Source organism: Arachis hypogaea, chromosome 13 (assembly GCF_003086295.3).
Source record: "Arachis hypogaea cultivar Tifrunner chromosome 13, arahy.Tifrunner.gnm2.J5K5, whole genome shotgun sequence".
Taxonomy (NCBI): Eukaryota; Viridiplantae; Streptophyta; class Magnoliopsida; order Fabales; family Fabaceae; genus Arachis; species Arachis hypogaea.
In genome coordinates, this window is record NC_092048.1 from 36,541,492 (window position 1) to 36,567,589 (window position 26,098).

Here is a 26,098-nt window from a genome sequence, read left to right on the forward strand (position 1 = left end):
GTAATTCAAGATCATTGTGAATTTTCTTTTCTTGTTAAATATGTTATAACTCCGCCTATGTTACACTTGCGGTACATAGCCGGTCCCAAGCCCGGATAAAGGAGGAGGGTTGTGTTAGGTCTTCGGCAACCAACATAAAAATATAGCCGAACCCCCATGACATGAAAACCTATACAACATGGTGCTTAACAAATATTTTGAAGCAAAAAAAGGGGTTACAAGTAGACAAGGGTTAGACAAATGGAAGCCAAATCTGCATTCTTCTGCGAGCAGATATCACAGCAACGATTAGCAAAACTTTGAGCTAAAAAGAATTCCTCATATTATTAACATTTTTCAAAAAAACTAAAAGTTTACAACAAATAAGAGGATGACTTCCGCAACAAGTGCGTATCATGAAATCCTTTCAATTATTTTGTGTTCCTGGTATAAGATGTATAAAAAATCAAGTCATTCTAGGGCAGCTTTGTGTAGCTCATCCCAGGTGGAGAGTTTCTCCCTAGGCTTGTTCCTTGAACTTCCAAGCCTCTTTTCTTCGGAGTCTATCTTTTCCCAATCACTGAATGAAACTATCCTCACATCTCTATCTTGTAGTAGCTGGAGAAGACCCTCTCTGCCCGGTTTTGGTAAGGCAGCTGATGAAATCAACATTCCTTTTTCAATGTCTTCTGATATACTCAAAACCTACAAATAGAAGTAAAATCAATTTTATGCTTGGTGTTATTCAACATGTTTTCTTACATGCTATGAAGTATTGCAATTACCAAGTCATCATAGTGTGACTGATTTTGTTGTTATCTTACTACTACGGTCAGTTAAAGTGTCCTTAGGAATAATATGAATGGAAAACCAAGACACACGTACAGTTTCTTCAGCACAATGCAGGTTTGTGGCCACAATTCCAGTTGGTCCTCGCTTCAGCCAACCACAAACATACAAGCCCTCTTCAAGAAGTGTCGGATCCCCTGACGTGTCACTCAACACTCGACCCCTAAAATTTGGAACTATACCTGAAATGTTAGAAATGTACAACCATGAGGCCCTGTCAGATGACACGACACGTACACCAAGGAACAAGTTTTCCTTGACTAGTATCTGAAAGATACCAAAACGAAATGTGTACCACACGTATTGACAGAGTAGAAGTGAATGGATCCGAAGCATTAATTGTTTTTCTACCTTTCTTATAATCAAAAGGTAAGCCATCAACTGGTACTGATTTGTAACCAATGCTCTTAAGTACCAACCTACAAAATGTCAGAAGGTTGCAATGTATGCAGTGAGTACTCTCCAATTTGTTTGATAGCAATCATTTATTTGCAGAGCATAATATCAATCTCTTTCAATCTATGGAGGATATGAAGTATTGTAAGTTTGTAACCAATGGATATTTCATTACAATGAAACCAGTAGAAAAGATTTCATGCAAAGCAAACAATTTTCACAACGAGGAACCCAAGTATTTTTATATGATTTCCCGGTTATAGGATAATACCCGCATTTTATATCTTCAAATTCTCCAGTGCCGATGGCTATCTGTTTTCCAGGGCCATCACCTGCAAAACAAAGTCAACTAATTAAATATTTAAAAGCAATTCATTGCACAACAGATAGTTTAATGGCTTAGTAAGGCTTCGAGTAAGACTTATTACCAGCATTCTAGAAGAGCCCAGCAGAAACAAAAATTACCTTTAAGAACTGTCTTTTCAAAGTGCACACCAGAAACATGGCCAGTTCTGTCTTCTGACTCCTGAAAACTATCTGGCTTACGGAAGAAGACAAAATGAAGTTCACGTTGGTTCAAACCAGCAGTTCTGGGTTTGGCGGCGGCCTTAGATAGCAATTCATGAACTCTCCTCTTTATTCTGTTGCTTTTTAGTTCTTCCTTCACCAAGTGACAACATTAAGACATAGATAGCATCAAAAGGAATCCAAGTCTTCAAACACACTACAGCAATTATTGGGAAATAATTCTAATACCGACAACCATAAAAGTGGCAACAAAACCGAAATGCTTTTATTTCCCCCTGATATGGAAAAATAGTGATCAATTAACAAAATGTGATGCATTGTATACCTCATCGGCTGGTGTTAAACGTAGATCCACTTCCTGTATGGATATATCAACGTTACGAATACCTATAAATGGATACCAAACCTCCAGTTAAGTCTCAGGTGGAAGAGCACAAAATGTAGTCTTTATGTTCTGAAATGGTTTAAAATCACAGACTTATGATAATCTATAAATGTTTTTCTTTTATTACAAGAGTTCTGCTAAGAGCGTTTTCTAAGGTGTTTTGGGTTCAGAATTTTGAAAACTGAATTGTGAAATGAACTCGTGCATGAAGGGATGCAAAAGTTACCAAGAATCTCCCGCAGTTCTTTTGCAGTGCAAGCCGCTTGGGCAGGACCACGTCTTCCGACCAAATAGACCTTCCTGCAATATTTGCTTATGTTACAGATTCGTCTCTCTCTTTTTGGGGTTTTTTTTTTTTTTTTTTGGGGGGGGGGGGGGGGGACTGGCAATATGAATAAACAGCCACTTCAAGTCGCAACTAGAAACCTGATAGAGCTCTCCTCCAAAGCAGCCAAAGCATAATTGGCAATATCAGTTGTTGCTAACTCTGCAGTAGGCCGTAAAAGAATGCGTGCAACATCAAGAGCAACATTTCCCTGAAATAAAATTGAACATTTTACCTTCAAAACCTTAGCTGGGACTTGATATAAATTTATTCATCATAGGAATCCACAGGACAAAGTTACCTGACCAAGAATTACAGCTGCATCTGTGTTCTTCAGGTCTGGATCAAGATTTCGCCCATCAGGATGCCCGTTATACCACCAAACAAATTCTCTAGCTGAATGTATCCCTTTCAAACTCTGAGAAGAAAAATAAAAGAGCATTGAAAAGTAAATTCAAATTATCCGCTAATGTATAACCATCACATGATAAATGAACTATAAGCAAGCACTTAAACCAAAGGAAATTCCAACCAAATGCATAAAATTCTAGCAAAGTATATACTCAATTTGCAGAAAGTAAAAAAATAAAACCAGACATACTTCTCCTGGGATACCAAGACTTCTGTCACTTTCAGCACCATATGCAAGGACAACCTGCTCAAATGCATAACATGATTATTGAAAAAGATGGTGCAAATGACAAATATCAACTACACAAACACATTGCCATGATATAGCAAATGTAAAACCAGAACTTCACCACATGGTAGAGCTTGCGTAATTCAGAGAGAGAAATGCTAGATCCAAGGGTCACATTTCCAAGAAATGAGCATTGCTCGTGTTGCGCCACCCGTGAAAACTGGTTGATGACAATCTGTTGCAAGTTTTCTGGTAAAGTAAGTTCAATGGAGTTACTCTCACCAAATAATCGATAATCCGAGAGACTTCAAATTCAAAAACAGTTACTCTCACAAAATCCTAAGGCTGACGATGATGATGATGAAGACGATGATGATGATGATGATGATAATGATAATAAAAGTAGTGATAATAGACCTTTGTTTCAGGGTGATCGGGTGCAACACCAGAGCGAACCAAGCCGAAAGGCGTGGGCAACCGGTCAATGATATCAACCTGTGCTTGTTGATGAGCCTTCAACATCTAAAAGGATAAATCATGAAGCAGAAAGGATAAAGGGTTTAGGGTTATGGAAATTCAAATTTCAACACTAAGTATAAATCATGAAGCATAAAGGATGGACCTTTACCTTCTCGGCAGTGTAGAATCCAGCAGGGCCACTTCCAACTACGCAGACTTTCAAAGGGTTCGAAGAAAAGCTCGACAAGCTTCTTGAAAACCATTTCCTTGCTTGCAAAATTACCACGTTTTGCATTTTATTATCGGTGAAGCACTAGTTGTAGAGCATAATAAAAAATGCTTCTATTTCTTTGTTTATATTCACGTTTATCGTCTAAAAGGGTTTCTGTTGAAGAATTGAAGAGCGACAAAATCATTAGTCAAGAGCATGGTTTTGAAATCCAAAGCAGTCATTGAATCACTCTAACTACTGATTCACTAGTTTAGAGGTTCAAACGAAATAACCGATTAAAATAAAATATACAAAAATTATAAATAAACACACAAAAAAATAATATAATGCACTGTCAGTGTAAAGCAGCTTTACACGTGCGTCTAATCACGTAACCCCACATCATCAAAAGTAACTACTATTTGCATTGACCACGTGATGGTCATCCAAACGAACGGATGTGATTGCACGACTGTGTAAAACATTTTACACTATCAGTGCATCAAAATTAAACTCAAATAATTATATTCAAATTTAAATCTTAAAAATACACAAATTAAATGAATGACATCAACCAAAGTCTTATAATATTGTCTAGGTGCAACACAAGAGTCAAATAACAAAGAAATACCAAATATCATCTATGTACAACACAAGAGTCAAATAACAAAAAATTTAACAACACGTCAGCCATAATAAGAAGAACAACTAGGCAGCCATAATATATTAAAAACTTTTTGTCTTCACTTCGGTGCTCAAATCTTTGTATTCTTAAGAGGGTCACCGTTTCACATTTCAGATGTGCATAGAGATTGAACTAACTGACGGAAAATATTAAGACAAGTAAAGGATAATACAATTATCAATATAAACTTCTTCTAGTTAAAGCACTGATGGAAACAAGAAATTTTCTCCTCTTATCTTATAATCTTCTTGTATCTTAACAAATTTCTTTTTCTGTTAAAAGCTTGGTTCTGAAAACCGGACCGGTCATCGAACTGCTCTAATTACTGGTTCTTTGGTCTAACCGGAAAAACTGTTTATAATAAACACCTAATTCAATAAAAATTCAATGAATATAGCAACTAGTTCTAAACACTCTTCTACTGCATTTTTTTACTTCAAAAGGGGATCATAAACAACTAGTTCTATGAATAAACAAACTACAATGATATGCAATGCCAAAAATAGGCCAATGATGAAATAGTAAAGGGTTCCTCTCTTCAATTCTATGTTCAAGCTTGTAGCAGACCAGAATCACCAGAGTGATACCATTGAAATAGTCTTCCTTCTTAATTCTTATATACCTCAGAATTTTCCTATAAAATGAAAATTGAACACAACACACAGCCTTAAAACAAAAACAAAACAACACTCAGAAATCAATCACCTCTTCCAAACACAGCCTTAAAACAATACAAAACAACATTAAGAGTATGAGCATTGATCACAAAATTGATTTCTGAAACAACAAAAACAGCAGAACAAGGTTCAGAATTTAAGCATTGATCACAAAAAATTGATTTCTGAAACAAAACAAAAACAGCAGAACAGCATTCAGAATTTGAGCATTGATCACAAAAAATTGATTTCTGAAAGAAAATAAACACAGCAAAACCAGCAGAACAGCATTCAGAGTTTGAGCACTGATCACAAAAAATTGATTTCTGAAACAAAACAAACACTCAACAAAACAATGAAAACTGATTTTTTTTTTTCTTAGAAGAAGAAAACAATGAAAACATGAAGCATATAATAAATCAATGATCACCAATATTCAGCAATAATCTCAAAGACAACAATAAATACACAACAACAATTTAGCAAATTAAAACAACAGCAGCCCAACAATTTAGCAAATTATCAACTTAACAAGTTCAAGAACAGAAAATCACAACAAAAACAAAAAAATAAAAAATAAAAATAACGGAAGAACAACAATACAAGAACAATTAGCAAATTAACAAGTTCACAATAACAGTTAAAATTTACCAGAAGAAACTAATGCAAGTGGAATCATCATGCTAATATGTTTTCTGCAAAGATGCTATTTATTAATTTGTGCAGCTAAAATATCCTAATTACTAAGATCCAATTATTCTAATTTCACATGCAATCAACTTACTAAGTTCTAAAAGCTAGAAATTATAAAACCAACCAGAAATATGGTTAAAGCATTTCATCAAACATGTTGAGTGCGGTAAAACTAAAATAAAATAAGAGAATTCAAAACTTAATATCAATGTGACAGAAAAGAGAACATAACTATTATATACTTTAATTCAGTCTATCAAAAAAATCCAAACCACTACCAAATCAAAAAGTTACTTATTGTAATAGAAATCAGAAGTTGCAGAGTTTGAAGCAGAGTATTGGTGTTGTGTGGGTGTATTGTCTGGTGGCGGGTTTAGGGAACTCATGGAGGCGACAAAAGGGAGCAGTTCGACGGCTAGGTGGAGCGCTCGGGTTGGTCGCAGAGTTTGAAGCAGAGCAACGTGGCTTCCAAACGAACGCGAATGCGAACTCTAACGGTGAACGGCGAGTGAACGCGAACGATGAACGCCGAGCGAATGTGAACGGCAAACAAACGGCGGCTGAAGCGCGGCTGAGCAGACAAAGACGACGGATGCCGAGCTCGAGGGAAGCTAGATAGACGGACCGCCGGCGAACTTTGAGTGTGAGGGAAGCTAGGGCAGGGTTTTGGTTTGGTATTAATTGCGTTGCTTCAGAGGGAAGGGGGAGGGGGGGTGGGTGGGGCGGGGGCGGGGGTTGAGTTCACACACACTAGTAAGGTTTTACTGCTTTAAGGAACAAACTAACCGTCTATGTATCAAAATCAAAACCCCTAAATTTTGAATAATATTTCCTGGTACCACCAAACTAGCAAAGCATACTGGACATAATAATAGGCTTAAACAAACAACCCGAACTCTTATTTAAACTAAAAAAACAACCAAATTGTTCTAATATCTTTGAATGAAACAGCATAGGCTCCAAAAGTGTCACACTTAGCTATAAGCCTCTAATAAACATAAATCAGAAATAGGAAGCAAATTAAAAAAAAAGAAAAGAGAGAGTGTATTTGAACATACCGAAGGGGATGAAGAGTGTGGGAGGTAGAATCAGGACCGCAGGACCCTGGGAAGGAGAGAGAGTTTGGAGTTGGGTTTTGAAAAGATTGAGAATGTTCCGTTGTTTGGATGAAGCTGTGAATGTGAATGAATGAAACAGAGATATTAGAGGGCGTAAGAACAATGAGCGGCTGGGGAGAACACTGCTGAAGGCGACGGCGACGGCTGACGGAGGCGGATTGAGTCGAAATCGCGGCTTCAAGCTCAGGGAGAAGAAGAATGACGGAACGATCGGCCGGAGAGAAGAGGGGGCAGTGGCAGCTGAAGAAAAAGGCGACGATGGGCAGTTCTATGTTATATTTAGGACATGAGATGGGCCTATATTTTGATTATTTGGGCAGAGATCCATTTATAGTTTATGTACTTGTCATTCTAATAGTCGAGCCCGAGAAAGAAAAGCCTAGTATTTTCTCCTTGTGCTTTGTCTCGGTTTCATTTTAAAAAAACCAAAATACCTGTTTTCGCCCGAAACTACGACCACCCGCACCATTATACACATTCCAAAATTGAGGGAAGAGGATGGAACACAAGGAAGATTGAAGAGGTGTTTCTAGAACAACTTGAAGGAAAAATTATGTAAACTCCAATCAGTTTAACAAGAAAGGAAGATCAACTTATTTGGCCATATAAATGGGATGGTAATTATTCATATCTTAGTCCAATATTAAAATTAAGTCTAAAGTGGATAGGCTCAGTTTACAAAATAAAAAAAAGTTCAAAATGTTATAAAATAACTAAATAAATAAATAAGGAAGATGTAATAAATAAAATAAAGAAATATAATCAGAGAAAGAGAGAGAATAGTGTTTTATTACTTTGTTATTGTTGTGTGGAATGTATCCGATAATGCCTTCTATTTATACAGGTAAGGTGCTCTTATTTTTAATTCTCATTTATTTTAATTCATCCTTGAAAAGTGATTCTTTCATTGTTCACTGCCCAAGTCATAAATGGGCATCCATATTCCATGTATTTGATCTTATCATAACACTCTTCTTTGGATGACCATTTAAGATTATTGCCTCGTTAAAACCTTACTAAAGAAAAACCCAGTGGGAAAAAACCTTAGTGAAGGAAAAAGAGTACAATATCCTTTAGTGATGGGGACTGCCTCATTAAAAACCTTGTCAAGAAAAACCCGATGGGAAAAAAACCTAACCAAGGGAAAAAGAGTACAGTCTCCCCCTCTTGTCGATATCAGTTGATGTCTCAAAATCGGCGCATCCCAATCTCATGTACCAATCTTTTAAAGAAGGATTTTGGGAGTGACTTTGTGAACAAATCTGCCAGATTGTCACTTGAGCGGTTCTGTTGGACATCAATTGTCCCTTGATTTTGAAGATCATGGGTGAAGAAGAATTTGGGAGAAATATGCTTTGTTCTATCACCTTTGATATATCCGCCTTTAAGTTGAGCAATACATGATGTATTATCTTCAAACAAGATAGTTGGAGCTATCTTCTGATCAATCAGTCCACATAAAGACAGAATATATTGGATCATACTCCTCAGCCAAAAACACTCGCGACTAGCTTGATGTATCGCTAGTATTTCAGCATGATTAGAGGATGTTGCAGCAATCGTCTGTTTCCTGGACCTCCATGATATAGCTGTACCACCATATGTGAACAGGTATCCTATTTGAGATCTCTCTTTATGTGGATCAGACAAGTATCCAGCATCTGCATAGCCAACTAATTGTGACTTGGATCCATAGAGATAAAATAATCCCATATCAACCGTTCCATGAAGATATCGAAAGATTTATTTAATTCCACTCCAATGTCTTCTGGTTGGAGAGGAACTATACCTTGCTAATAAATTCACAGCAAATGATATATCGGGTCGTGTATTATTAGCAAGATACATTAGCGCTCCAATGGCACTAAGATATGGTACTTCAGGACTAAGGATATCTTCATTCTCTTCTTTAGGACGGAATTGATCCTTCTCCACATCCAAAGATCTTACGATCATTTGGGTACTTAATGGATGTGACTTATCCATATAAAATCTCTTCAAGATCTTTTCTGTGTATGTTGTTTGATGAATAAAGATCCCACTTTTTATATGCTCAATCTGCAGGCCGAGACAAAACTTAGTCTTTCCAAGATCTTTCATCTCAAACTCTTCTTTTAGAGTTTTTATAATTGTTGGAATCTCTTCAAGAGTCCCAATGATATTTAAATCATCAACGTACACAGCAATTATAATGAATCCAGATGCAGATTTCTTTATGAAAACACATGGACAGATATCATCATTCTTGAATCCATTTTTGGCCAGATACTCAGTAAGACGATTATACCACATTCGTCCAGATTGCTTTAGACCATATAAAGATCTTTGCAATTTAACTGAGTATAACCCTTGTGAATATTCATTGGATGACTTAGACATCTTTAATCCTTCAGGGACTTTCATATAGATATCCCGATCTAATGAGCCGTATAAATAGGTTGTTACCACATCCATTAAATGCATATGCAATTTATAATATGCAGATAAACTGACCAAATAACGCAATATTATCGCATCCACTACAGGGGAATACGTTTCTTCATAATCTATACCGGGTCTTTGTGAAAACCCTTGTGTCACAAGTCGGGCTTTGTAGCGCACAACTTCATTTTTCTCATTTCATTTTCTCACAAATACCCATCGGTATCCAACAGGTTTTACATCTTCTGGTGTACGGACTACAGGTCCAAAGACTTCACGTTTTGCAAGTGAGTCTAATTCAGCCTTCATGGCTTCTTTCTATTTTGGCCAATCATTTCTTTGTCGACATTCTTCGACTGATCTTGGCTCAAGATCCTTACTTTCATGAATGATATTTAATGCCACATTATATGCAAATATGTCATTGACAATTGTCTTATTTCGGTCCTATTTCTCTCCTGTAAAGACATAATTTATCGAGATCTCGTCATTTTCACAATTTTCAGGTACCTGAACATCTTCTGACGTTAAAACTATATCAGAATTTTGGATAACTGCAGGTGTCTTTACTATGTATTTTTCAACAGGAATAGTATTAACCTCTTTTCTCTTTCGAGGATTTTTGTCTTTGGAACCGACAGGCCTGCCATGCTTCTGGCGTGTATTTGCTTTGGTGGAAATTTGTCCAACTGGGACATCAATTCGAATTGGGGCATTTTCCACTGGTATATACAACTTGGTTATCCTCTTTGTATCGGAAAATGCATCAGGCAATTCATTTGCTATTCTTTGCAAATGTATAATCTTTTGAACTTCAAGTTCACATTGCCCTGATCGAGGATCTAAATGCATCAACGATGATGCATTCCAATTAAGTTCCTTTTCAGGAAGCTTATTCTCTCCCCCTAATGTTGGAAATTTTGATTCATCAAAATGACAATCCGCAAATTGGGCTTTAAATACATCCCCAGTTTGTATCTCAAGATACCTCACTATAGAGGGAGAATCATATCCAACATATATCCCCAATTTTCTTTGGGGTCCCATTTTGGTGCGATTAGGTGGTGCAATGGGAACATATATTGCACACCCAAATATTCTTAAATGGGAAACATTTGGCTGCTGGCCAAAAGCTAATTGCATAGGAGAGAACTTATGGTAACTCGTTGGCCTCAAACAAATAAGTGCTGCGGCATGTAAAATAGCATGCCCCCAAACCGAAGTTGGGAGATTTGTTCTCATAAGTAAGGGTCTAGCAATCAATTGGAGGCGTTTAATAAGTGATTCTGCTAACCCATTTTGTGTGTGAACATAAGCTACTGGATGTTCAACATTTATTCCATTAGCCATACAATAAGCATCAAAAGCTTGGGAAGTAAATTCACCAGCATTATCAAGACGAATTGCTTTGATTGGATTTTCTGGAAATTGTGCTTTTAATCGAATGATTTGAGCCGGTAATCTCGCAAACGCTAGGTTGCGAGAAGACAATAAGCACACATGTGACCATCTCGAAGATGCGTCTATCAAGACCATAAAATATCTAAAAGATCCACATGGTGGATGAATAGGTCCACATATATCACCTTGAATCCTTTCTAGGAATTCAGGGGACTCAAATCCAATCTTTACTGGTGATGACCTTAAAATTAACTTCCCTTGAGAACATGCAGCACAACAAAATTCACTAGTTTTAAAAATCTTCTGGTTCTTTAGTAAATGTCCATGGGAGTTTTCAATAATTCTCCGCATCATGGTTGTTCCCGGATGACCCAATCAGTCGTGCCAAGTTATAAATTCATTTGTGCTAGTAAACTTCTGGTTTACAGTAGCATGTGATTCAATTGCACTAATCTTGGTATAATATAACCCAGATGAAAGTGAGGGCAACTTTTCTAATATAACCATTTTATTTGAATCATGAGTTGTGATACATAAGTACTCATAATTTCCCTCATTCATAGTCTCAATATGATATCCATTTCGGCGAATATCTTTAAAACTCAACAAGTTTCTTCGAGACTTGGTAGACAACAGTGCATTATTTATTATGAATTTTGTTCCTCCGAGAAATAAAATTATAGCTCTTCCGGAGCCTTCTATCACATTACCTGAGCCAATAATAGTATTAACATACTCTTCTTTTGGCACAAGATGGGTAAAATATATAGTACTTTTAAGAATAGTGTGCGAACTTGCACTATCCGCAAGGCAAATATCTTCAGAATATGTCCTTGCCATTTTTCTTCAAAAACAAATTATAATAATAATAAAATGAGTAGAAGTGCATGCACAGTAAAATTATTCACATGAATACTTAACAAACACATACATATATCAAACTATTCCATTATTGATCAAATAGCCAATATTTCCTTCAGAATCCTTAAAGAAATTAGATACATCATAATGAGTGGTGGAATTTTCATCATTTGAAACAAAATTTGTTTCCTTTCCTTTGTCATCCTTTTTCAATGATGGTTGATAAAGATCAACTAGGTGCCTTGGGGTACGACAGGTACGTGACCAATGGCCCTTTCCACCATAACAGAAGCATTTATCCTCAATTGATATATTTTGCCCATTGTTTCTTTCTTTATCCCACTTCTGGTGAGATCTTTTCTTGTGAACATAATTTCTTTTCCTTCCATAATTTTTCTTGTTATCAAAATCTTGCCATTTACCTCTTCTGGGGTTATAATTTGCTGCATTTGCTTCAGGAAATAGGGCGGTGCCAGCTGGGCGCACTTCATGATTTCTTAAGAGCAACTCATTGTTGCGTTCAGCAACAAGAAAGTAAGAAATTAGCTCAAAAAAATTTTTAAATTCTTTTTCTCGATACTACTGCTGCAGGAGCACATTCGAGGCATGGAAGGTCGAGAAAGTTTTCTCTAACATATCGGACTTGAGGAAGTATTACCGTCTTTTGATGATTATTGTACCTTTCTTCAAGGTCTTTTCACAGATCTGCAGGATCTTTTAATGTGGGATATTCATTTTTCAATCATACGTCAAGATGACGATGAAGGAAAATTATGGCTTTGCCTATATCCTTCTAGGATGTATTATTTTCAGCCTTAATGGTATCTCCAAGATCCATTGAATCAAGATGGATTTTAACATCTAGTATCCATGATAAATAATTATTTTCAAATATATCAAAAGCATTATATTCAAGATGAAAGAGATTCGACATAATAAAAATTTGTTACCTGGAGTCTTCATAAAATTTGATCAGAGTCTCGTGTTGATAACGTGTTATAAAATAACTAAATAAATAAATAAGGAAGATGTAATAAATAAAATAAAGAAATATAATTAGAGAAAGAGAGAGAAGAGTGTTTTATTACTTTGTTATTGCTGTGTGGAATGTATCTGATGATGCCTTCTATTTATACAGGTAAGGTGCTCTTATTTTCAACTCTCATTTATATTAATTCATCCTTGAAAAGTGATTCTTTCATTATTCACCGCCCAAGTCATAAATGGGCATCCATGTATTTGATCTTATCATAACACAAAAGATCTTTTTTCATCAATCCAATGTAAGTATCGAGGGGACTCTTGATCTACGCGGTTGAGTCGGCTTAAGCAGCAATAAAATATCAAATGTATTTATCTGTATTTTTACAGACTCGTCTACTATTTTGAATATGAAATCTCAACAATATTTAAATACAAGAGAAATAACCACCCATTATTATAAGTGGAGAATTTACAAAGTAATAACTAGACCATCATTCTAACCGTATAAATATCCTATCACACACATATATTTCTCAACCTTAATTCATACAAACTTGCATAAAATCTTTGCTAACTTAATCATCGAAGTCTCTTACAGGTGTCATCCCTCATTCACCATCGAAGACCTTGGACGGCTTTGCATCGTTGGAAAGGACATCAGAATCCTCGCCAAAAAGAATCAGAACCTCACGTTCAGGTCCAATTCCTTTGAGTTTCAGATAACCCTCGACATAGTAATTATCAAGATTGAGAAGAACGAATCGGTCAAGTAACTGGTTCATTAGTTCAATGGTCTAACCGAAATCGAATCGTGATTGAATTAATTTAATTAAATATAAAGTAAAATTACTAAAAATTTAATATATAATTTTAAATATTTAAATTCAATAATTTTAAAACTAACAAAATTCAAAGTTTTATAATTTTTCATAATAATTTGTTTATAATTTTTCGTTAAAAATTCACAAACAAGTCCTAATACCAAAGTTTATGATTAAAGAAAAAAATAATAATCACTCGTGTAAGAAAAAGGATAACAAAACTTAACAATTAAAAATGCATGTGTTACATTGATATATGAGATAGAGTTTCACGTATAATCAATTCAGGTAGTTTCACTACAAGAAAATAAGCTTTCTGCCACGCTTTTTGAGCTATCGGCACGCTTTTGAAAGGGTCACATCCGCCAACGTGCTGGTTGCCCTATCGCCACGCTTTTGTGGATCTATCGGCAAGCTTTTTTTGTTGGCATGCTTTCATCTCTTGCCACGCTTAAAAAGCGTGACCATAGGCCTTAACCTATAGGTATGCTTAAAAAGCATACCAAAAAGTGCACATATCACCACGCTTTTAAAACGTCCCAAGAATGTTTGTTTTAGGTACTCTTTAAAAACGTGCCAATAGGGGAAGATATGGCTACACTTTTTAAAGCGTGGTGATAGCCAGTGATATGGCCACGCTTTAAAAGCGTGGCAATAGCCTTATAAAATTTAAAAAAAAAATCATTTTTCTTATTTTTACCTTCACCGCTGCAAAATATAAATTTTCAATCCTTTTTTATTACCAAACCTACAAATATATTATGCAATTTTTAGTACAAGATAAATCAAATAATAATTAGTGACATAATTTTTGCAATAATTGTTTTACACATTAAAAAACTAATACTCAAATACAAAATAAATCTCAAGTTTGAATTCCAAAACTAAAAACTGAAAAAAAAATATAGAAACAATACAACTTAAATTCTATTTCCTTTGTTGTTCCTCCTTCCTCTAGCTCTCTGAAACCTCCTTCCCTTAGATCATACATAATTGTTTCTGGAACATTTGTGAACTTTTTTACCTACAAAAGATAATTCCTTGAGCTAAACGTTAGTGGTACTACACTGAATTGCAAATTGTAATGTAATATTCTAGAGCAACAGTCACAAGAATGGTAAAACCAGGAATAGTTTAGTTGTTTACATGTTGCAAGCTAGAGGTGCCATATCCACTGTAAGAAGATGACATGAGAAATTGAACTAGTGACCAATTTTCACGGTCCAAGGCATTTGCGAGAAGTTCCAGGTAGCTGGAGGAAGGAAGAAATCATTATGACAATAAAGCATTAAATAAACTATCAACTGAAAAAATTCACCTGGCATTTTAGTAATTAAAGGTATGTAGATGGAGAAGTAGGGTACCCTATAAAGAGAGGGCATAAGTAATGAGTCAAAGTAGTTGGGTTGGGCCCCTTGTTATTGTATCTTTTCAAGAATTGGTGGAACCATAGAAAGGTGTTGTTACAAGTTACAGCCCTATGTGAATGAAACCTTAGAAAACATGAGCAACAAAAGAACCTTGTTCAAATTTTTGTTGTGGAAATTTGTTCTATGATTGCTTTAAGAAACTGATTAATCATCCAAACAAGGCATAGTAAAAGTAATGATTAATTGAAACAATAGAAGAGACAACATTTTGAACTAAACAAGAAGAGAAAAAGGTGCTTAGTTAGTTAACTAAATTCCAATTAGAAAGAACACAAAATAACAATGAAGGAAAAAGTAATTTATGGTTTTAAAAAACTTAAAATAGAACCATTCAGTTAAAGAGAGAGCAGAGAATATATTCAAAAGATAAAGTATGCAAAGGAAAGCAACTGAATACATTAAACTAAAAAAAGAAGGGAAACAGAAGTGAGGATCAAGAAACAAACAAACAGTATCTTCAAACTTAATATCTTGTGCTTCGTCTAAGAGTGGAATCAGTGATCATAAGTGCTAAAGCATCTGCTTGAAGACCATAACTGAATATAATTTGGTAATGAAAAAACCTTGAGAGGGTTGGAATTCTGCTTGCCCTGTTGTCCTTGTTCTTGTTTTTGAGGCATTGCCATTGAACTTCTCATCTTTCCAGCTTTCATCTGCGCCCTTCTCAGCTTGTTTAGAATCTTATCCATTGATGACGATCTCTTCTTTTCCAGTTTCATCTGTATCAAACCTCTTCATCATTAGGGGGGAAAAAGACCTATCTGCATACATTTTGTGAGCTTTTTCTACACAAATTTTAATGCCTTGCTTGCTTACTGATCTTATGATAATATATATATATATATATATATATATATATATATATATATATATATATATATATATATATATATATATATATATATATATATATATATTGTGTTGAACTAAAGACACACTCCATATGAGAAAGTTCAACTTCAAAGCAACAGATTTTGATGAACTGAAATGAAACCTCGAGTTTGCGTATTGTTGCTTCAGCCTTTGCTTTCTGTTGGCTTTCCCATGCAACGATTTTGGCTTCCTCTTTCTGAATCCTGCAATGAAATAGAAGTTCATCGGAAAACACACAATCAGAACAACTAAATTATATGTCTCTAGTTCATTGAATGATATGAACATAACAATGATGACATACTTGGTTATGTCCATGGTGGACTTTGCAATATCTGAACATGAAGTTTGGATTTCACTATTACTTTCTTGAAAGGAGGTGAGCTTTGTTGCATGACCTTTAGGCCACCTAATAACAGTAGCCTCACTATCAACCTCAACATCTCTAACCTCTAATTTGCTATTTTGCTATTTTCTAATAAAATGCAGATGCTTTATAGCACATTAGTTAAAACAGTAGAAAATAGCAGAAATCATCCAATAAAAAGCAAGAGCTAACCACTAATCAATTCAATAAAACAGCAAAAAATATTCAATAATCATCCAATTTTCTTGTTTACAAATTAAAACAGCAGCACAGCAAGAGCTCATCACTAATCAATAGAACATTCACTTACCCTAATGCTAAAGCACCAGACCACTGAAGCAAGAATCCAAGAATTGCCGAGCCAAAAATCACGGGTGTGTTTCTGAAGTTCCAACCAAAGGATAGGACACCCGGAGGGTCTAAGCAGGGCATCATAGCAGCCAGGAAAATCAACGTAATAGGTGTTCTTTTCCATATCAGACTGTTAATGAATGCATAAATTAGACAAAACAAAGAAATAAATCATTTAATGCAAAGAAATAGATAGGAAGCACAGAGAAATTGGCATTAAAAGGAAGTAACAATGATAAAAATTACTCACGACAAAGCTGTCTAGTTCTCTTGCTGCTACAGTCGAGATCAGAGGATTTTATTTACAGCACTTGGTACAATCCACGCCAATGCCACACATGCACCAAAAAAATGGAATTGCAGATCAGTCACCGTAGCCACAACAACACCGATAGATACCACTGTTAATGCTATAGCCTGTAAAGCGACAAATAATATACTAGGCATTTGAAGAAATCATGGTTAGTTCCAAATTCAGTCTCAGTTTACTTAGTTTAGCTTTGTTGTAAATTAGTGCCACATACAAATGCTAAAAGTTGACCCACCTAACCGAAACTTATGCTTCAACTACATTATAGTTATAGTCTGTTAAGTGAACTTAAAATACAAAGCTTTACAACATAAAAGGACTTGAAAAAAAAAAACTAATCTTAGAAAATTATTAATAAGCAAACCTTGACAGAATATAGATCAATAACAGTAGGTGTGTGTTCTATGGCCTCGTCAATTTTGGAAAGAGCAACTTCATATTGCCCTCGTCTGTCATAATGCTGCACCGGAAAAAATCAGAAAGTTCATTTGCTAATCTTAGATTTTCTTTTGCTGCATACCTTCAACTTCTTCAAATTCGAGTTCCTTCACCAAGTCAGCTGCTGCATTATACTCAAACCTACAAAAGAATTACAATTTAAAACCAGAAAGTTTTACAAAGCTAGATATAATAATGGTCACCAGATTTTCAACAATAAAACATAAATTCAGACAGCACATAACATTCAATGAAAATTAGTAGACCCATTTTGAACTTGCTGTTAGTAAAATTTCGTAAGATGGTTTCAGTTAATACGTCCCTAACAACTTCTTAAGTCCAGGAACTGAGAATGCACGTTAAGGCAAAACTGGAATAGTACATTGACCTGCTTGCCTTCTCTTTGTTATCCTTATACGTGGTGTAAGGTAAAGTAAAACTTCAATCAGTAGCATCATATCAAAAGCCAATGTAGCTCAACAAAGTAACCTATGACAAACAAATATAAAAAATTGGAATAAATGACCATTTGTACCCATGAGAGATGAAAACGCTGACATTTGTACCCATGATAGCCTGAAACTAAAGTTATATCCATGATAGGTTCCCTTCGTGTGACAAAAGTGTCCTGACTTGGATCTGAGCTTGGTTCGTAGGAATCCGATCCTACGTGGCACTCCAAACCCCAAACCCTTTAAATATAATCTAATTTTAATTTATAATTTTATTCCCCATCTTCTCTTCCCCACTTCCAAACTCTGAAACCCTACCACCGCTCTCGTTCCTTGCTACCACCATAGCCATCAACATCATCGACCCACCGTTTTCCTTTCTCGACGTTTCTGCCTCTTCCTCAACAGCCTCTTTCTCCTCTCATCGTCAACATCAAAAACCTCATCCTTATTAAGGTTTTTTAAATCTTCCAAATTCCCAAAATTTTTCATCATTTCTCACTTCTCATTGGCGCCACTCACCAAGGGCGTAACCTTCCTCTGATCACATCTCTGTAGGCGCTGGAAGCACTGGTTCGTCTGAGACAAAAACGCTGTCATCGTGGTAGCCTTTATCGTTACCATTTTTTGCTACATGCACCAGTTCAAAGGGAGACTAGGAGTAGCTTGGATCTAGATCGCTGAACCCGAAGATGTCTGGTGAAGCAGACGGAGAAGTGTGGTCAACGATGGGGACATTGCCGCCGGAGAAGTTGGAGTAGCCGCCGTATCCGGAGAAGTTGTCTTCGTCGGCGTGGTTTTGGTGGTGATCGGAGTCGACGCTGTAGGTATCAAAGGCAGACATGTCTTCTATCTCTATGTTATTTTTGTTCTCTCTCTCTTCTGTACAAAAAAGGGTGCTTCGTTTGCTTAGCTTAATTGAACAATTGTATTCAGAGAAAGAGAGAGATGCTGTTAAAAATTAGAACATTTATTTGAGAAATAAATATTACCAATACGTTCATATCTGTGTTCCTTAATCGCGTGTCCTTTTCTCCTTCACTTTGATTTTTTGTGTTACTGATTTGTGGAGTGGCTGATAGATGAAGACGAGGGGGACGATGATGATGTTGTTTTCCTTGAGAATTCTTACTACCTGCACAGTTACTGGGCTGGCTTGGTTGACCGGTATGAAGAGATGGTTGAGAAGTACCATCCCGGATTTGGAGTGCGGAAGAGGAAGGGGAGGTTGAAAAGGTGACGATGAAGGAAGAGTGGTTGGAAAGCATGAGAGTGAGGAGGGTGTCCTTGATGGGGTCAGAGGTGGTGGGGAGGGAGAAGAGGATGGCTTTGTCGGCGTGAAGGACGGAGTGGATGGTGAGGGAGTGAGTGTTGAGGAAGAAGGGGCCAGAGTGGGGTTTGAAGAGTGAAGAGTGGGGTTTGGAGAGAGAGAGAGTGTGTGTGAGTAAGAGAGAGAGGGGTTGAAGATAAGGGAGGGAGTGCCACGTAGGATCGGATTCCTACGAACCAAGCTCAGATCCAAGTCAGGGCACTTTTGTCACACGAAGGGCATCTATCATGGGTATAAGTTTAGTTTCAGGCTATCATGGGTACAAATGTCAGCGTTTTCATCTCTCATGGGTACAAATGGTCATTTATTCTAAAAAATTGTGAAACAAAAGATCTTTTCATCTTTATCAGATCATAACATTCCCAAATGTAGAATTGCTTGAACTTCTAAATGTCCTTAGAGACAAAAATAGAATCACTCCCAAAATTGCAATCCAAACAAGAAAGGCATCAATACATTACACAACATTAGATTTGATAATAATTAAGTTATAGATGTAGTAGTAGTAGTGTGATTTAATTATAGTTAGGGATTGGGGTTAGGTGATGGTGGATAAAATAAATAATTACTCCGTAGACATAGTAGAACAGTTGTAAGCGACACTTCAAGCCATCGAAAGGTTACCATTCAATAATAATAATACTAAAAGTTGCTTGTAAATAAGTCAAGCTAATGATTGAAACGGCCAGAATGATGCATATGCAATGTGAAGTGGATTTACAAACTAAAATATGTCTGTAAATACCTTAAAGGGAATAACAAACAACATAAAATAGAAGACCAATATTTTAATGTGACAAACTGACAACATATGTTAGAGTGATGGATGCTTAAATCAATAAAAAAAGAGTGCCTTGTATTCTGTTCTTTTCCTTTCAAGTGATGCTAATCAAATTCCACTTCAACACAGAACTCAGCATGAAGTCCAACTTTGAACTCAATTTGCTACCAGGACTACTTAGGTTATGGTCAAATTGCATAGTAAAATAACAAGCAACTATGATATGGCCATAGGTTATATAACCTTATAAATGAAAATTGTCATGAAATGTATATCATGGACAAAGGAGCAAAACTGATCAGTAAGTTTCTGATAGTGCTTTCATGGTAAAATTTATCTCGCTAACAAGAAGTAAACAACAACAATAAAGCATGTTGAGTATAACTACAATTATAATTGAAAATAGCAGTGTTATTGAGCACAAACTGATAGAAATTCTTCCCATGAGTGAATGAGTGTGAGAGCAAGTGTGTGCCTGTGCAGGATGCCTGTGTCCAGATGATCAAATTGTGTTTAATGCACCCACTTTGTACCCCATTCTGTTCTCTCTTATTTGGTACGTTATGTTTATCCCTTTGCTCGCCCATCTCTGACATTCCATTTCCACCATTTCCTACAAATCAACACAAACAAAACAAATTAATTAATTCCACTTCTTAATCGCTCACTGCACAATTAAAACATATGCAACTTAACCACGGGTTCCCTAAAATCATCTAAGACTTGGATCACGAGACGATCAGCAGGCCAAGAAGGATTACAAGCTGCTTGAAGAACGAAACTCTCGCACGATCTAGAATTTTCACAAATAAATTTGCGTTGTAAGTATAGCTTCTAGACCGACAATAATTCCTTTCTTACAAAAGTTTGGTTGTCACAAGTAACAAAACCCAATAAAATTTATAACCGAAGTATTTAAACCTCGGGTCGTCTTCTCAAGGAATTGCAGGGAGGTATGATTTATTATTGGTTATGTAAAACAGTATATTTTTGGGTTTTTAAAATAAGGAACAAGTAATTTAAATGACAAAAAAAATAAATTAATAATAATAAAATCTCTTGGCAAGGTATGAGAATCTTAATTCCTATCCTCGTTATCCTTATCAGGTGTGATGAGAATTGGATTCTGCTCCCACTTTAATTAATCTTTGCTAAACAAAGGAGAGTCAAGTGGACTAATTAATTTGATCCTCAAGTCCTAGTCAACTCCTTTGGGAAGACTAGAGTTATTGGAGTACAAATTAACCAGCAGAGAATTCCAATTTCAATCAACAGCTGAGTTTGATAACTCAAGTGTTGCTAATTACTTAACCAAAACCAAAAGAAAAGAAAATCTATTCGAATAAAAATGCCTTCAGATGGGAAGCAACAGTAACATAAATAAAAGAAAGAAATCTTAAATCTGAAATACATCAAATTGCATTAATTAAGAAAATCATAACATGAATGGTTCATAAGCCAAATTGGCAACATAAATAATTAAACAGAGAGATAGACAAGTCAAAGCACTAGAATAAATAAAAGTAAAAAAGAAATTAAATTAAAGGAACATTGAACCTGTAATTGAAGAGATAACCATAAAATAAGAGAAATCCTAAATCCTAAATCCTAAGAGAGAGGAGAAAACCTCTCTCTCTAAAACTACATCTAATCCTAAATTTGTGTATATTAAAGCTTGATTGTGATTGTCGAATGAATGGATGGATTCCCTCACTTTATAGCCTCTAATTTGTGTTTTCTGGGCCGAGAACTGGGCCAGAAACAGCCCAGAAATCGCTGGGGGCGAAATCTGCCACGCTGATTTTCGTCACTGCGACGCGTCCGCGTGGAGCACGCGTTTGCGTCATCTAGCTGTAAGGCCACTATGGCAAATTATATATCAAATCGAAGCCCCAGACGTTAGCTTTCCAATGCAACTAGAACCGTCTCATTTGAACCTCTGTAACTCAAGTTATAACCGTTTTAGTGCGAGAGGGTCAGGCTGACAGCTTTGCAGTTCCTTCAACTTCTTGTATTCCTTCCACTTTTGCATGCTTCCTTTCCATCCTCCAAGCCATTCTTGCCTTGTAATCTCTGAAATCACTTAACACCCATATCAAGGCATCGAATGGTAATAAGAGAATATTAATATTAGCAAATATAAGGCCAAAAAAACATGTTTCCAATCATAGCACAAAATCAGGAAGGAAAACGTAAAACATGCGAATTGTATGAATAAGTGTATGAAAGATTGATAAAATCCACTCAATTGAGCACAAGATAAACCATAAAATAGTGGTTTATCACTGCTCCAATAGAAAACCTTGTACTATGAATAATAAGAATCAAATAAAAATTAAACATGGTATTAAATAAATAAAATGATAAAAATTAAATAAGTATCAACTCATTTTTCTTCTCATCAAACTTAGTACTACGAATCAAGCAACTCAATTTTGAGATTTCAATTAGTTCATGCAAGTAAAAGAACTCATAAGGTCAAATGCAGATGAACCAAGCGGTGCTGAAGAAAATTAAACAAAGTAAAAGCATTAATAAGAGGGTTATATATATAGGTACCGTCGAATCAATGGATTTCTGGTTCATGCAATACTCCTCAAGCTTTTGAAGCTCTTGAGAGAAGTTTTGCAAATACGGGAAGAAGGCACCTGAGGCTAAGATTGGAACACAGAGTCAGGTAGTAGCAGCAAAGCAAAAGCAGATAAGCTATTCAATCAATCAGTTCATAATTTCTTATAAATATAAATCAAGCTAGAGCATTAACAGCTTCTCATATCAGGTTATATTGTTCTAGTATGATTTTCAAATGAAAAAAATATGGAATCCATGAATTACCTTTTTCAATGATTTGGAGTGCTTACAGCTAAAGAACCACACTCAGCAATGATTTTGTTCTGCATAAACACAAAAAAAAAGAACAAAACTTAGTTGCACAAATGAACCAATTAACCTTCTTAGATTTAACTACTATAATGACAGCAAAAGAACCACGTGACATTATTATATGAGGCTCAAACAATTATCATTTAAACTTCTCTAACTACTTGCGAATTGAAGAATCAGAGAACTAGGGACACACAAATGAATCAGAGAATAAACAACATAAACAAAGAAGCACAAATGAATTTTGTTTAGATGAGAAGCCAAACCTTGCTAGTAACCTTGTTCTTCGGAAACTTGACGGTACCTGTGGTTCTCTCCTTCCATCGGTTCCGTTCCTTGTCAAATTTGTAAAACTTCGATTTCCTAAAATCAATTGGAAAAGAGTAATAACAATTAAAAGCACAGATTTATTGTAATATTCAAAATAAATGATGAAATGATGATCGAAGATTTACTGAAAAAGCACAAAGATTTACTCAACAGCTGCGACGGTGACCACACTGACGGCTCCCTCTCATGCGTCCCCCTCCTCCGCGACGGCAACGGTTCTCGTGGCTCCCTCATCGGCAACGAGGAAGCACGACGGTGACTAGCGCGACAGGAGCAGCTCCTCTTTCCCCTCCTCGGCGACGGCGAAGAGTGAAGCTCTTCCAGCGGTGGCGACGCGTTTGGTGACGGCTTCTCCTCTCTCATCATCGCACACACTCTGTCTCTCGGGTTTGACTCGACAGTGGCGGCGGGATGGTCTTCGATGTAGCTGGCAGCAAGGCAGCGTCTCCTTCCTCGAGCTCTCCTCTTCTGCGTGGGTGAGGTGGTGCGTGTGTATTGTGTTGTGTGCGTTGGAGAGGGGAACAGAGGGAGTGGGGCTGCGGCGCTGTTGTGAGGGGAAAGGGGGGAGTGTGGTGGGTGTTAGGTTAGGGTTTGTGAATTAAAAAGGGGTAAGGTTAGTGTGCCGGAACAGGGAGCGCCAGCGATGTTCTCTGGCGATGTTCTTTAGAAGGGCCTTTTTCTTTAGGGTGAATACAAAGGGTTGGAAGAGTTTTAGGGTTTGAAGGAGAAAGATAGAGTCTCAAAGAGGGTGTGTAATGTAATTCACTGATTGTAACTTTAAAAAAAAAAATTAATCTTTTGGCCACGCTTTTGAAGCGTGCCAAAAGAGTTGTAGGAAATGGCCACGCTTTTAAAATGTCACTATAACAAAACTCTATCGCCACACTTTAAAAGCGTACTTGTTTCTTTCTATAGCTACGCTTAAGCGTGGCAAAAAAAAGTGTGGAGAAATCTCGAATCAATCGCCAACCTCATAAAAGCATAGCCGTAGACCCTTTTCGCCACGCTTTTTAAGCGTAGCAAAAAAAAGTGGCTAAATTTCTAATTTATCGCCACCCTCATAAAAGCGTGGCCATTGACCACTTTGGCCACGCTTTTAAAGCGTGACAAGAAAAAAGCGTGGTTATTGGCCTTTTTTCTAAAACAAGGAGATAATCTTGTATTAGCAAACCTTTTCTAGAGCAATTGAAGATTTTAATCCTTATGTAAGCATGCACATGCTTGCAGGAATCTATCATAAATTAATTTTTTAAATAAATCGTAATTATATTTTGATATTCTATTGATATTTAAACATAAGTTAATTTTTAATTATTTTTATGTCTTATTTTAATTATATTTAAAATATTTCTTGTTTTAATAAATAATAATATGTACTATTTCTTGTCTTATTTTATTCAATGCTGATACGTGATGGTATTTAGGTGTGTCTAAGTATGTCTGGAAAATTTTTTTATTTTTTATTAAGGCACGATTGGACTCAGTAGACACGTGTGTCAGACGAGTGTCGATGAATGTCGTATCCGAAATGTGTTTAACACATAGATACGATAACTTAAAGAAGTGTTTGTGTTTCATAGTTTATTAAATAAGTGATAGATACTCAACTGAATATTCCTTAAGAATCCCATTGGTTCAACTATTCAAGATCTGAACTCTTAAAATAATTTTTCGCCCGTACTAGAAAAAATATCCACAAAGGTTTCTTTTTAGTGCAAAGGAACTACTAGTGTGACATATCATTGAGGAATTTAATTGACAGAATTAAACAAACAAATCAAATTTCATATATTTAAATGAGTAAACTTGTGTCAAACTTTCAAATTGTACACAGTGTATTTGAATAAAACAAAGTATAGCGAAAATTACAACCATGAAGAAAAAGAGGTTGTTAATAAATTGCAATCATAAAGAAGAGGAGGTGGTTAATAAATTATTAACAAACTCAGAAAAATTAATAATAATTAATAATAAGTCAATAATTAACTCAGAAAATTAACAAACTAAGATTAACTCAGAGAATTAACAACAATTAACACTAATTAACTAAAAAAATTAACAATCAACAAAACACCATCAACTTAGAATATAACAGAGAAAAATAATTCAAAGAAGCAATGGAGAAGTGCTTACTGACGAGAGAGAGAGAGAGAGAGAGAGAGAGAGACGGTTCAGTGAACGTGAGCAACGCCAAGGGAGAAGTAGTGGGAGGATACAGTAAGGCTAGTCTGGTGGAGACGTGAGGCTTCTGTGACAACGCTAGTACGATAGCACCCTCTGGTCAATGGAAAGTAGTTCAACGATAGGGAAGGCAGTGATGAGTGGCTACTAGGGCTAGCTATTTTCGAGCCTCTCTTCTCTAATGTGTGGGGATGGGACTATAGGTTTAGGCTTAGGTTTACTAATTGCAAAATTTGATTTCTTTTTTTAAATAAAACATTAAATCGACGATGTTTTGACGTTTAGTAGCATTTTTAGCAAAGCGGCCACACCTTAAAAAATCGGACCGATTCCAATAGTTCACCAATTAACTGTCAGTTCGGCCGATTTTTCATCTTTTTTGTTAGATGATTCTTTGACACAATTGGACTGGCCGAAGGACAATTTTCGGTTAATCCGATTGAACTGGTCAGCCTAGTTCAGTTTTCAAAGCCATGGTAATTATACAGTCAAAATTGGATATCATGTTGCCAAAAAGGAATTGAAAGATATGGAAATAGATACTCTTTCACTCAGCATAGATTTAGAAGACATTTGGAATCTCAAAGTTTCACATAAAATCACATATTTATTTGGAGGGTCATCCACCATATAATCTTAGTAAATCATAATCTATTTAATCCATAATACTATCCACAATATAATCCACTAGAAGTCTTAATTGTATTTTATGCAGGGTTGAGTATGAGACAGTTGAACATGCTCCCTTATTATGTCTATGGACAAGAGCGGCATAGTTTGGACGACAAAGCCAATGCACACCAGACAAGGAATCAACTACAAGTTTAGGATCATGGCTAATGGAGAGATTCAAAACCATAAGATCATAGCGAGGAAATGAAAAGGAGATAATGGTGGCCAGAATTGCATTTATGTGTTGGGAAATTTGGAAAGAGAGGAACATAGCTATGTTAACAATTC

General features: G+C 36.0%; 3 protein-coding genes across 8 annotated transcripts; all 3 read right to left on the minus strand.

Annotated features, from left to right (window-relative positions):
* Nucleotides 1–298: 298 nt before the first annotated feature.
* Nucleotides 299–7,366, minus strand: LOC112738090 (NADPH:adrenodoxin oxidoreductase, mitochondrial). Its single transcript, XM_025788378.3, has 14 exons — nt 6,865–7,366; nt 3,731–3,946; nt 3,520–3,624; nt 3,224–3,337; nt 3,064–3,117; nt 2,764–2,880; nt 2,564–2,673; nt 2,364–2,437; nt 2,078–2,139; nt 1,690–1,885; nt 1,496–1,556; nt 1,180–1,247; nt 865–1,010; nt 299–684 (listed from the first exon to the last, which is right to left on the minus strand). The coding sequence occupies exons 2-14, from the start codon at nt 3,854–3,856 to the stop codon at nt 451–453; spliced, it is 1,467 nt and encodes a 488-aa protein (XP_025644163.1). The 5' UTR covers nt 3,857–3,946; nt 6,865–7,366; the 3' UTR covers nt 299–450.
* A 7,970-nt stretch (nt 7,367–15,336) lies between these two features.
* LOC112735880 (uncharacterized) lies at nt 15,337–18,257 on the minus strand. Its single transcript, XM_025785326.3, has 9 exons — nt 18,156–18,257; nt 17,939–18,051; nt 17,295–17,322; nt 17,108–17,203; nt 16,795–16,850; nt 16,393–16,563; nt 16,020–16,124; nt 15,837–15,918; nt 15,337–15,561 (listed from the first exon to the last, which is right to left on the minus strand). Exons 1-9 carry the CDS (start codon nt 18,255–18,257, stop codon nt 15,337–15,339), a joined length of 978 nt encoding a protein of 325 aa, XP_025641111.2.
* Nucleotides 18,258–21,140: 2,883 nt separating this feature from the next.
* On the minus strand, nt 21,141–25,333 carry LOC112738091 (uncharacterized). 6 transcript variants are annotated; one of them, XR_003169232.3, is made up of 5 exons: nt 25,091–25,333; nt 22,894–22,990; nt 22,580–22,638; nt 22,304–22,398; nt 21,141–21,817 (listed from the first exon to the last, which is right to left on the minus strand). XR_003169232.3 is itself a non-coding variant. In XM_072211738.1 (4 exons), exons 1-3 carry the CDS (start codon nt 23,321–23,323, stop codon nt 22,585–22,587), a joined length of 366 nt encoding a protein of 121 aa, XP_072067839.1. In that variant the 5' UTR covers nt 23,324–24,613; the 3' UTR covers nt 21,141–22,398; nt 22,580–22,584. The 6 variants fall into 6 exon arrangements, 2 of the variants coding, with proteins under 2 accessions (XP_072067839.1, XP_072067840.1); XR_011869608.1 differs by lacking the exon at nt 25,091–25,333 and adding an exon at nt 23,109–23,460 and having other exon boundaries at nt 22,304–22,392; XR_011869607.1 differs by lacking the exon at nt 25,091–25,333 and adding an exon at nt 23,109–23,460.
* Between the last annotated feature and the right edge of the window lie 765 nt (nt 25,334–26,098).